Raw genomic sequence first — 12,763 nt, 5'->3', positions numbered from 1 at the left:
GTTATTTCTGCAATATGTCAACAAGGAGCATCCACTTTCTCGTAGCTCTGTTACACGACCTCGTTCAAAGTCAGTGTGGTGCTCATAACGGCTTCTTTGTCGCCTTAACGGCTCTCTTGACTAACATCAACTCACCAGGTCCAATCTCAAGGATAACTAACGCTCAAGGCGTTAGCAGAATGTATTTAAAGCAAAGCTGATTTGCATCCTCATAGTGACGCTACTAGCTCCACTCTTACGCGACCGGCGCGAACACTGTATTGGCACCATTTTTCAGATGTAGAAACACGTCGGCTGCTCGGTAGTTCGCACAGTAGAGGTGTGGGCCAGCAGTTGTAGGAAGTGTCGGGGAATGAGTACCAGTGCACCAGCATCGTGAAGCCTAGTGCAGGGTTGGCTCAGGTGACATAAGGGAGCTATTTAGGAATTTTACGGAGGATAGTGGGTGGAGCAGGGAACAGTCTCGATAGGGACGGGGAATATGATGTAGGTAAATGTAGATACTCAAACTGGTGGCACTAATGCGCACTCCGTGCAACTGTTTCAGCGTCATGATCGGCCTCATGTTGATGCGGCTGTTAGGCGCGTTAACTGGAGAGGGCAGAGAGCATAGGTCACATCTCAGTGGCGCCAGCTGGGTCTATCAGTAGATCGAGTTTCACTAGGCGTAGCCTGCACCTCAGTAGGCATGGCAAGGGGGGGCTGGCAAAGCTTATAGGTGACAGCGTAGTGGGCAGTGGTGGGAAAAATTCCTGTAGTAGTTGGTGTTAGAGCTGCACCTCTTTTAGATTGAAGTCAGCTGATAGATATACTTGTTTATAGGCAGTCACTCTAACTAAGGGCTCATCTTCAGAGGACGGAATGTTTTCCAAGTAGAGAAGGAATTAGCATATTTCATCAAAAAATATAAGAAGTATTAGAGATAATGAACTGCTTATAGATGTTTACTCTGAAATTATTGGTATATAAATAACGTGACAATTCAGAGCCTTCATTTACCAGGGTACAGATTAGATGGCTGTTTTTCAAGGACTTCCTTGCGTGGTAGGGGAGTGATCTTATACGTAAAAAAGCAGCATTCCATAAACGTATCACGGCACTGCACTAAACATATATTTGAATGTTGTGCAGCATCAGTTGAATTTAGTGAAACTATACTTCCAGTTGTTGTTGTTTACAGGTCCCCTAACTCTGACTTCAGAGAGGGTTCGTAACGCATTTTGTAGGTAGTACCAGACATTCGTTATATCTGGTGATAAATTTTGTATGTGACGGTGCAAAAAAAAAAAAAAAAAGGATGTTGGTAGATCTCGTAAATTCATATGAACTGATGCAGACTGTGTTTCTTCCAACTATGGTGCAGAGGAACAGTAGCACAGCCATAGACAATATTTTTATTCATTCTTCATTACTAGATGGGCATTCTGTTAATAAAAGGGTGAATGACCTTGCAGACCAAGATGCACAAATTTTAACACTAAAAGGCTTTTCTACTCAAACAAATGTCACATATAATTACAAAATATGTACGAATGTTAATCCAACATCAATAGAGAGTTTTTTAAACGTTGTCAAGAAACAAGAATGGCAGGATGTTCATAGTGCCGATAATATAGATGATAAATATAATGCTTTCCTTAACACATTTCTAAACGGGGTACTAGCAGTAATGGACAGCCTAGGTGGCTCATATCATGTAGAACAAAGCGGGAATTATATCAAAATGTTAGAAGTAGTCACAATCAAGCTAATACAGTAGCCCATTACGAACAGTATTGTAAGGTGATTAAAAATGTTATTAGGAAGGCAAAGAGTATGTGGTATGCAAATATTATAGCTAATTCACAGGACAAAATCAAAACCATATAGTCAGTTGTGAAGGAAATGTCTGATCAGTAGCACAAGGTCAACGGTATAAAGTCAGTTCGTAATAAAAATATTTCTGTTACTGATAAATCAGATATATTTACAGTATTTAACAATCATTTTCTGACCATTGATGGTGAATTCAATAAAAACTTAGTTTCTCCAGGGAATCATATAACTCTCTTGGCAAATGCCTTTCCGGGATTGATGCCTGAATATTCCTCTGTGATACAGACAAGGGGGAGATTGAGTCAGTAATTAAACCACTAAGGACTCTCATGGATATGATGGAGTGCCTAACAGAATATTAAAGTACTGTGCTGCACATGTTAGCCCTGTATTTAGCCATGTTTGTAATTTTTCCTTTAGGAACGGTCAGTTTCCTGAACGTTTATACTCAGTAGGAAAGCCGCTTTATAACAAGGGAGAATGTAGACAATTTTAGACCTATTTCTATGCCATTAGTGTTTGCTAAAGTTATTGAAAAGGCTGTGTATGTAAGGATAATTGATCATTTTATATCACACGATTTGCTACCAAACGTACAGTTCGGTTAACAACTGAAAATGCTATATTCTCTTTTCTCTTCGAGGTACTGGATGGGTTAAACAAAAGGTTTCGATCGCTAGGCATATTTTTTGATTCAACTAAGGCGTTTGATTGTGTCGATCACAAACTATTGCTCCAGAAGTTGGACCATTACGGAATACGGGGAGTAGCTCACAATTGGTTCGCCCCTTACTTTAGCAACAGACAGCAAAAGGTCATTATTCACAATGTTGAGAATGGCTGTGATGTGGGATCTGAGTGGGGTACGGTCAAGTGAGGACCACCCCAGGGATCAGTGTTGGGGCCACTCCTGTTCATTATTTATATAAACGATATGCAGTCTAGTATTATTTCTGTTCGCTGATGATACTAGCCTGGTAGTAAAGGATGTAGTGTGCAAACATAGGCTCTGTATCAAATAGCGCAGTCCATGGCTTGTAGAAAATAAACTAACGCTAAATGACAGTAAGACTCAGTTTTTATAGTTTCTAACACACAGTTCAACAAAAACCTGACGTTTTAATTTCACAGAATCGGCATGATTTGTGAAACTGAACAGTTCAAATTTCTAGGTGTTCAGATAGATAGTAAACTGTCGTGGAAAGCTCACATTCAGGATCTTGTTTAAAGACTGACTGCTGCCATTTTTACTATTCGAAAGGTTTCTGAATTGAGCGACCGTTCGACACGAAAATTAGCCTACTTTGCTTATTTTCATTCGCTTATGTCATATGCTGTTATATTTTGGGGTAACTCTTCCCATTCTAAAAGGATATTTTGGGCTGAGAAACGGGCGGTTCGGGCAATAAGTGGTGTAAGTTCGCGAACCTCTCGTTGGCCCCTTTTCACGGGTCTGGGTATTTTGACATTGACCTCTCAGTATATATATTCCTTACTGTCATTTCTATAATATTAGCTTATTCCCAAGAATAATCAATGTGGGACATACGAAGGACGTATCCGATAGGACAAGGTGGCGAAATTAAACGTTAACGGGCTGTGGCAGCGGACGACCGACGCGAGGGCCTTTGCTAAACAGCACGACACCGCCTGCAGCGTTTCGTCTGGGCTCGTGGCCATATCAGTTGGATCACAGACGACTGGAAAACCGTGGCCTAGTCAGATAGGTCCCGATTTCAGTTGGTAAGAGCTGAAGGTAGGGATCGAGTGTGACGCAGTCCCCACGAAGACGTGGACCCAGGTTGTCAAGAGACACTGTGTGTGCAACTTGGTGCTGGCTCCATGACGGCGTGGGCTGTGTTTACGTGAAATGGTTATTAACTGCTACTTGGATACCATTTACAGCCATTTGTGGACTTCATCTTCTTAAAGAACTATGGAATTTTTGTGGATGACAGTCGCCATATCACCGGGCAACAATTGTTCGCAGTTGGTTTCAAAAAATTCCGAGCAGTTTGGGACATAATACAGAGGTGAGTTGTGTACAAAATCCTACACAGGTAACAGTTTCGCAATTATGGATTGCTGTGGAGACACCGTAGCTGAATATTCTGCAGGGGACCTCCAACAGCTTGTCAAATGCTAGCCACATTATAAACAAGTGAAAATTACGAATGACACCAAGTGTTGACGCTACGATTCGTACATTATAAGTGTATGTTGACTCGCATCTTGGGAAAGTGAGACGGCTAGTGCAAAATTAACACGTCGTAACATTTCCACAATAGGAATGACGTGCGAGGGCGCCTGTTTGACACAGGGAGACCGTATGCGGAATGTCAGCGCTCTTCCATTTCCTCCGTACTTGCTGCATTTGAAAGTTACTGACCGCGCAACAGTTCCCTACATTTATGCGGTGCACTCCTCGAAAAAATCGTCTTTGAAGATTCCCGAACGCTGTTAAGCGCAAAATACGTTGAACTTCCGAACAACAAATATGCGAAACATGACGTTGATAATGAAATACTTTTGTATTTTAAGATGTTCCTAATAGTAATAATAATAATAATAACAAAGAAGCACAGCTTGCGATGCCACATCGCACCAAGTCAGGCGTTAAATGTGTAATATCTTTGTATGTCTATGGCTTCACATCTCCGACACGATTTCGATGGATTTCAATCCCGATTTTTTATTATTTGAAAGGGATACGCAGTAAAGAGTCTGATGACAGCAACACGGTGCCCAGACAATGTGTGGTACATAGCTTCATGTCATACTAAAACATAATCTCAAAAATATCTACAAAAAATTCCGCGAGAACATATGTTTATCATATGTTCACCCACAACCTCCATTTCTTTCGGTTTCGCTGTGCCAGGTGTAATCAAAAGACAAAAATGATTATGGATGAGCCGTAAGAGCTAAGAATATGTTCTCGTGGACTTTCGTGTAGATCTTCTTGAGATCTACAGTTTCTTACTTTCCGATTTGACGTGCCTCTTATTTCTGCGCTACGTATTGTAGAAGAGTGCATTGCCAACATAGATTTTGCTGCCTTGATTCACTGTTATCGGCTACTGTCACCTTTGCCTATTGTTATAATTCTTGTAAGTAGCCTCTGGCCTTCCTCAGAGTTCAAACTATTTCCATACCAAACTTCGTCAAATTCGATTCAGTGGTTCAGTCGTGAAAAGCTGACGGACAGAGTTATTTTCACAGTTCTAATATTGATACCTTATAGATACTCACTGATCATTTCAGCTATATCGGGACTGAAATACGCTGGTCCCTAATAAAAACGCCAAACAGGACACAAAGTACTTTTGCCAAGAAAAGGACTTTGGCGAATTGTACTGTAAGAAGCCTGAGGGTGATGGAAGATGGAAACTTCTGACTATGTAAAAGATTTTACTTCACTTGCACAGCGAGTGAAACCTATGCACTAACTCATTTATCTCCTACGCAATCACGAAAAGATAAACGACGTCATTTTTATTGTACTTTTATCATAAATTCGGACAAAAAAAGAAACAAGCAGCAATGGACTGAAGGCATAGCCGGCCGAAGTGGCCGTGCGGTTCTAGGCGCTGCAGTCTGGAACCGCGAGGCCGCTACGGTCGCAGGTTCGAATCCTGCCTCGGGCATGGATGTGTGTGATGTCCTTAGGTTAGTTGGGTTTAAGTAGTTCTAAGTTCTGGGGGACTAATGACCTCAGAAGTTGAGTCCCATAGTGCTCAGAGCCATTTGAACCAACTGAAGGCATAACACAACAAGTCCGTTAATAGCAGACTTTCTACATTTCTTGAACTCACAGTTATATGCTGGCCGTAAGTAAAAATTGTGATTTTTGCCAAGATTCTCTCTCTCTCTCTCTCTCTCTCCACGTCTCCGTGACCCTTTCTCCCTAAATACGCTCTCGAAATGGAGTTACTCTCCAAGAAATTGGCACGTTTCGTTACCAACGAGATCCCCGAACGGACCGTACTCCATTCACATTTTTTTTGTCTGTGAGGATGGCTGAAGTGTGAAGTCTCAAAAATGTTCAAATGTGTGTGAAGTCCTAAGGGATCAAAGTGCTTAGGTCATCGGTCCCTAGACTTACACACTACTTAAACTAACTTATGCTAAGAACAACACACACACACACACACACACACACACACACACATGCCCGGCGGGAGGAGTCGCGGTGAAGTCTACAAAGACATAGGAAACACGAGATACGAACTGGCCCCTTGAAGCAATGCAAGGATGACCTGCTAAGACTTGTCTAGCGAAATCGAAAGTGCATTGAAATCGGACATGGAATTTACGGAGCTCTACGTCTAACTTCATCATTTACCTTTGATTAACGTCTTCTCACAGTATTTACTTAGATTACAATCAAAGAACTGTACCTCTGAAAAAAAACTAGTCACATGTTGTTTTGGACGTTTTATTAGAATTAGTCTATGGTACTACCTCTTGTAAAATTTGCAGTTTCTCCTGAAACATCCAGAACAGAATTAAAATAAAAGTAAAAAGAATGTTTCTAGTGAGAATCGAACGAGCAAGCACGCGATTTGAAAATGGAAAGCCCTGCACGTAGTTCTTGTTTTACGGACGCCCAGTAAATCTTAGTTTTTTTCGACTGTTTTTCAGACTTGTTTCATATTGCTTTAGGAGAGTCTTATCCGGCCACTGACCTCGAAACGCTGTTTAAGTACGAAGTAAATGGAAGGAGGCCAACCGTAAGGTAACGGGCTCACAAGGCGACGGACGGCACGAACTTTGCCTCAACGATTTGGTTCATGTTGACACCGTGTCTAGGGCTCGACTGGGACTAGAAAGACTCGGCTCTCAACCGTTGTCGAGAAAATCGAGTTTGAAAGCTTTAGGCGCCTTAATACTACTCTGTGTGGTCGTACGCATTCAAGCAGTCCGCAGAGCGTGGTTTCGTAGGCAGGATGTCCGTGGATCGAATCTCGCTCCTGGTTCTTAATTTGTAATTACCACGTAATTCTAACAACAGATTTATTATGACTCTTCAAGTTATCAGTATTTAATGATTCATGTATTATTTAGGTAATATGTACCCTGAGGAATAGAGAGATGTTTTTTCGTAAGGAGATCGGAAACAAAGAAAGCATGCACGAGAACTGCAATCAAATCAGTATAGTCATTTCATTTGTTTTATTGTATCCAAATTTGTGACAAGGATAATATGTAACCTATGGAGCACTGCACGAATGTGTGTCATACTAGTCGCAGAAACATGAAAAACAATAATTGTTGCGACGTACACCACGTGTCGTGAACAACTTAGTTTTGCTCGTGCATGAGTTTTCAGTGTGTCTATTGCGAAACATAGTTGGTTTACATTGCAGTCGTAAACCGTTCTCAGTCATCACACACTTCAGCCGCTTACCACGCATGCCGAAGCATATCACCGAATATTGGTACAGAGGACTGGCGGTGTACGAGTTTCTGAGTTTCGATGCAGTCCCCTCTGTTTCATAATGTAAGCGCAATTTTATAGTCGGTTTGTAAGGTTCTTGGCCTGCTGAAAAAACAGGCTGCACCAGCGGAGTACATTTGGGAGGGATTTCATTAATACTGCACATTGACAGAAGACCGTGGGAATGAAACAAAATTACCGTTAGCCAGGTTCTATGCAGCGTTATGAAATTGCTTACTCGGCCAACTGTGGGGTAACCTGGAGTCGCAGAAGCCGGCTTAAGTAGATCTCGAAGTAAACTTGCCTACCGCTTTGTCTAGCATTACTGTTTGCCAGCTTATCTGCAACTAACATGCGTACAGGTTTACACGTACAAGTGGATTGTTTATTTCCTGCAAGGAATTGCCAGAATTGTAGCTGCCTGTGATGTGATTCGAAAGACTCCAGGGATCATCAGAATCTTTGATGGCTGGCAGTTTCAGCACATTTTGTAAGGTACAGAACAAATGCTACGTTCCTTGTGTCAGTGATGGAATTTGCAGTTAACTGTAACTAATGTAAATAAAAAAGCACACAGTAATGCGATTTTATTCCTATTATCTCCTTAAGCTGGCTTCTCCGACCACAGGTTCCCTACCTCAAGTTGTTCACGGGAGCATCCCCTATGTGTTAAATTTTTGCACGCTCTGACGTAAGCACCCTGTATATACGTAAATAAGGAGGCGTAAAATTTTTGTACTCGGTTTTCTGTAAAACGGTAGAGAGTTGCGCCTTCCTATTTACGTATCTAGAAGTTCTACTGATCCCCTATAAATCTTGTCAGTATGAATCAAATCAGAGTGGGTAAGTTGGTGCGGTCGCCATGTGGAACACGCCTGCACACAGCCGCCTGGCGGAGTTCTTCCTGGGTAGTCAGCAGCGGCCGTATCGAGGGCAGACCTCCACTCCCTCTCGCCTCCCTCCCTCCCGCCCTCTGCTCTCCTCTCCTCTCAGAATGAGACACTCGTGCCAGGGAGGAACGGCGGTTCCGGAGGGTACTTCAGCACGCGCCGCTGCGCCTCACGACCCGGGCTGACCTGGCGAAAAAGAAATGGAAACGCCTTCTGCTGCTCTGTCTGGAGGCGTCCGCAGGGCGACGCCGCCACCGCCGTCACCCGATCCACTCGCCCCAGACGCTCGCGATGTTTTAAATTTCCCACAGCTGGAGAGCGAATGCGGGGGTTGGAGACGCCGCTTCGACACTGCAGCACAAATGAAATGTCCAGCACGCACAAGACGTGGCCGGATGTCAGTGTGTCGCGGTGGAAGAACGCACGTAACTGATCGGAGCTACAGTTCTCTGTGTGTTCTTACCGTGCCTGGCAGAGCGTGTAGGATGAATCATCTAAAACTTGCGTCGCGAATATTGCGGAAATGGAAAGTGCTGTTGGCGTGTGGTATTCGCAGAATGGATTGGTAGCCAGGGGTCCGTATTGTTAGCCAATCGACATATTGTAATAATACTCAAAAAGTGTAATTTTTTTGTTCAGTTGTACACATTTTTAAATGGAACATTGGCAATTGACCTTAACAGACTAAAAGTAGGGTAAATTAGAATGTCAGTGGTGTTTGTTGCGGGATTTTAGTGCGGGTCGTTTACGAGATGTCGTATTTTGAAAAATTCCGACACCCACACTTGTACAAAAGCTGTGGTAACTCACACTACAGAACAGCACAAGTAGATACACCAGGAACGTGAACGAGGCAACTGACCGTCACAGGTTTTGCTCTTAATGACTTCCGCCACCGGCGACACACGCTTCCAATTTGGTATGGAACGACTGCTGCACACGTGCTGGCATTTCAGCGGAGATGTCCGAGCAGGCTGCGCTAATACGTCGCTGCGCGTCGTCGGGTGTAATTGCCATGCCCTTGCAGATCGCGTCTTTCGCCTTCCCCCAAAGAAAAAGTGTGTGGGCGTGAAACCAGGGGCACAGGCCGGCCGACGTACAGGTCCTCTGCGTCCATTCCAATGATTTGGAAACAATTGTGTTCAAGCAGTAAGAATACCTCCAGAAGAACGGTCTATTGACACACAATCAACATGGATTTACAAAACATCATTCTTGTGAAATACAAGTAGCTCTTTACACACACGAAGTGTTGAGTGCCATTGACAAGTGATTTGAAATTGATTCCCTATTTCTAGATTTCCTGAAGGCATTTGAAATTGTACCACACAAGCGGCTTGTGGTGAAATTGCGTGCTTATGGAATATCATCTCAGCTATGTGACTGCATCCGTTATTTCCTGTCAGAGAGGTCACAGTTGTAGTAATTGACGGAAAGTCATCGAGTAAAACAGAAGTGATTTGTGGCTTTCCCCAAGGCAGTGTTATGGGCCATCTGCTGTTCCTTATCAGTATAAAGGTTGTTTGCTGAGGATGCTGTCATTTATCGACTAGTAAAGTCATCAGAAGATCAAAACAAATTGCTAAACAATTTCGAAAACATATCTGTATGGTGCGAAAATTGGCACTTGACCCCAAGTAATGAAAAGTTTGAGGTCATCCACATGAGTGCTAAAAGGAATCCATTAAAGTTCTGTTACACGACAAATCAGTCAAATCTAAGGGCCGTAAATTCAACTAAATACGTAGGAATGTCAATTACAAAAACCTTATATTGCAAAGAACACACAGAAAATGTTGTGGGGGAAGGCAGAACACTTTGAAAATCTAACAAATTTGCTAAACAGGCTGCCTACACTACTCTCTTGGAGTACTGCTGCGCGGCCTGGGATTCTTACCAAGTAGGAGAAAGTTCAGAGAAGAGCAGCAAGTTTTATATTATCGCGAAATAGGCGAGAGAGAGTCACTGTCGTCATACAGGATTTGGGGTACACATAATTAAAACAGAGGCGTTTTTCGTTGCGGCGGAATCTTCTCATGAAATTTCAATCCCAAGTTTCTCCTCCGAATGCGAAAAATTTTGTTCACGCCGACCTATATAGGGAGAAACGACCACCATAATAAAATAAGGGGAATCAGAACTCGTCCAGAAAGATATAAGTCTTCGTTTTTTCCGCGCGCTGTCCGAGAGATTGGAATAATAGAGAATTATTGTGAAGGTGGTTTGATTAACCCTCTTCCAGGCACTTACGCGTGATTTGCGGAGTATTCACGTAGACGTAGATGAAGACGTGCTGTAGTACTTTGTTTACGATGGGCTGGACAGCATCCGTAGAAGATGGTCTGTTAGGAGGTTGCGATACTTCTGCGTGTTCAGTGTTTCGTCGATGAAAAACTGTCCTATCCCCCACCACACGTGTACACTCCACGGACACTGACGTTCCACCTGACAAAGCCAACGGGGATTGTCAACAGGCCAATAGTGCATGTTTGGGCGCTTTACCTGGCCATTGGCTTCATCACTAAAGGAGATACATGATACATCTGGAGTCCCCTGTCTTAATGCCCATTCACAATCGTTTCCATGCAGCTCTTGATCGAGACGGAGATATGAGAGGGATGGACCCTGTGTCGGTGGAGAAAGCATGGGACACTCGCCTGACTCTCGCCACCTCCTCGTGGGGTTGCGCGGAAGCTGTTCTGCGGATCAGTTGCAAAAGTAGCAACATCATTACTTTCTTCCACTTCTGTCGTCACCTGTTTCGTACTGTTACGTTGTGTTGATGTTCCACTACAACTTTCACGTAACTGGTTGAAGAGATTGATAAATAACTGCCGAGATTTTTGACGTGTATTGTACAAGTACGAACCGCATTCTTCCAGCACACCGCACGTACGACGAGCACGTCGGCTTTTTCTGCGTTGGTAAATCCCATCGTCCACTCACACCTACCGCTGGACCGTCACACACTGTCTGACCAGCACGTCGCAGTGACAAGCAGACTGTAAGGGAATATAACGGCAACTACACAGCCTGAATGGCACAGACAAGTGTCGGTGCATGAACTTGCCAAAATACGATGTCTCGTAAACGACTCTCACTCGAACCCTGCTACAGACACCACTGACATTCTGATTTACCCCACTTTTAGAAGGGCACGTACTTCCTGCTGGTAAAAGCTCTTGTTGTGTAGGCGTAGCCATGTTTTCACTGCACCACTGACACTCTCGTCATCTTCAAAGCGTGTTCCCGATAGAGAATCTTTAAGCACGAATAATGGCATCCGCACGATTCAGCACGTCTGGAGCAGTGGCTGTGACAGGACGTCCCGAGCGTGGCTGATCCTCGAGCTCTGTTTCTGCATTTACTGAGGCTGTAGCTTTATTTAGCCATCGCCCAACTGTACTGCTATCAACTGGAGCATCGCCATACATAGCGCACAAACGTTTCTGGGTGTTCACCACGGCTTTTTTCTGCACACAACAATTCAATAACAGCACGCTGCTTGTAACGCGAGTCGTATGTAGACGCCATTTTGACGCTGTACTACGGCCCCGCCATCTGCCAGGACGGTTAGAAACCTCACCGGCGCACAGAGCAAACATCAAATGTGAAGCAGCAACAAGGACAAGATTTTGTAATCACCGCAAGAAAACAGCATACCATCACCTCAGCCTGTGCGGTTTCTTTTCGTCGTCTCCCCCCCCCCCTTCCTCCCCCCTCACTTCTGGGCGATTTACCTTTTATGTCAGCCAGTGTGAGATAACATCTCTTCAATGTCTCCCGCGGTCTTCGTCGCACCTCCGGCATCCATCCAGCCAGGCTAGTCGCTCGCCCGGAAGCAGTGGTCGACGTTTCGGCGAGTCCAGCCAGTCAGCAGTGGTCGACGTTTCGGCGAGTCCAGCCAGTCAGCAGTGCTCTGTGCTGCCGCCCCCTCCCCCCTCCCACTGACCTGCAGCCTGCTGACCCCGTGTGTGTGTGTGTTTCTCTTCCTGTGCAGACGCCATCAGCGAGAGCAACCCGCGCGTCATCGACGACGCGCGCGCGCGGAAGCTGGCGGCCGACCTGAAGCGCTGCTCCTACTACGAGACGTGCGCCACCTACGGCCTCAACGTGGAGCGCGTCTTCCAGGACGGTGAGTACCACACTACACTTCTCCCACAGTGCGAGTACACCACACGTCTGCAGTACAGCACGGCAATCTCACAATATCGATCACGTCTCCAGCACAGTCATCGCTACACTCTGCCACACTACTACACTACACTTCACTGTGTTATATCTGTCTCTCAGTACGGAGCACTTCATTATGGAGGGTGGGTACGCCGCACGTCTACAGTACGATACACTCGTCTCCCATTGTGAAGCACGTCTGTAGGAAGTACAGAATGCCTCATTCAGGAAGGTGAGTGCTCCAAACAGGTGCAGTACAGATAACTAAAACCACAATGCAGACTATGTCTCCAAGACAGAGAGTGTTAAACTCTGCAACACCATACTACACTACACCACACCTCTCTTACACTATGCGAATCACGGGGTCCCGCGTTCGATTCCCGACGGGGTTGGGGATTTTTCTCTGCCTGGGGATTGGGTGTTTGTGTTGTCCCCATCATTT

At 44.6% G+C, this 12,763-nt stretch overlaps 1 protein-coding gene across 1 annotated transcript in view; it reads left to right on the top strand.

The window, feature by feature from the left end:
- The window catches only part of LOC126215305 (centaurin-gamma-1A), a 319,380-nt gene that overhangs the window by 206,852 nt on the left and 99,765 nt on the right, over positions 1-12,763 (top strand). Inside the window, exon 4 of the mRNA XM_049941987.1 lies at positions 12,146-12,280. Coding sequence (XP_049797944.1) covers positions 12,146-12,280 — 135 coding nt within the window. The remainder of the gene's footprint in view (positions 1-12,145; positions 12,281-12,763) is intronic.

Source organism: Schistocerca nitens, chromosome 12 (assembly GCF_023898315.1).
Source record: "Schistocerca nitens isolate TAMUIC-IGC-003100 chromosome 12, iqSchNite1.1, whole genome shotgun sequence".
In the NCBI taxonomy this organism is placed as follows: Eukaryota; Metazoa; Arthropoda; class Insecta; order Orthoptera; family Acrididae; genus Schistocerca; species Schistocerca nitens.
The sequence above is the reverse complement of the archived record's forward strand: the minus strand, read 5'-3'. Positions and strand labels throughout refer to the sequence as shown.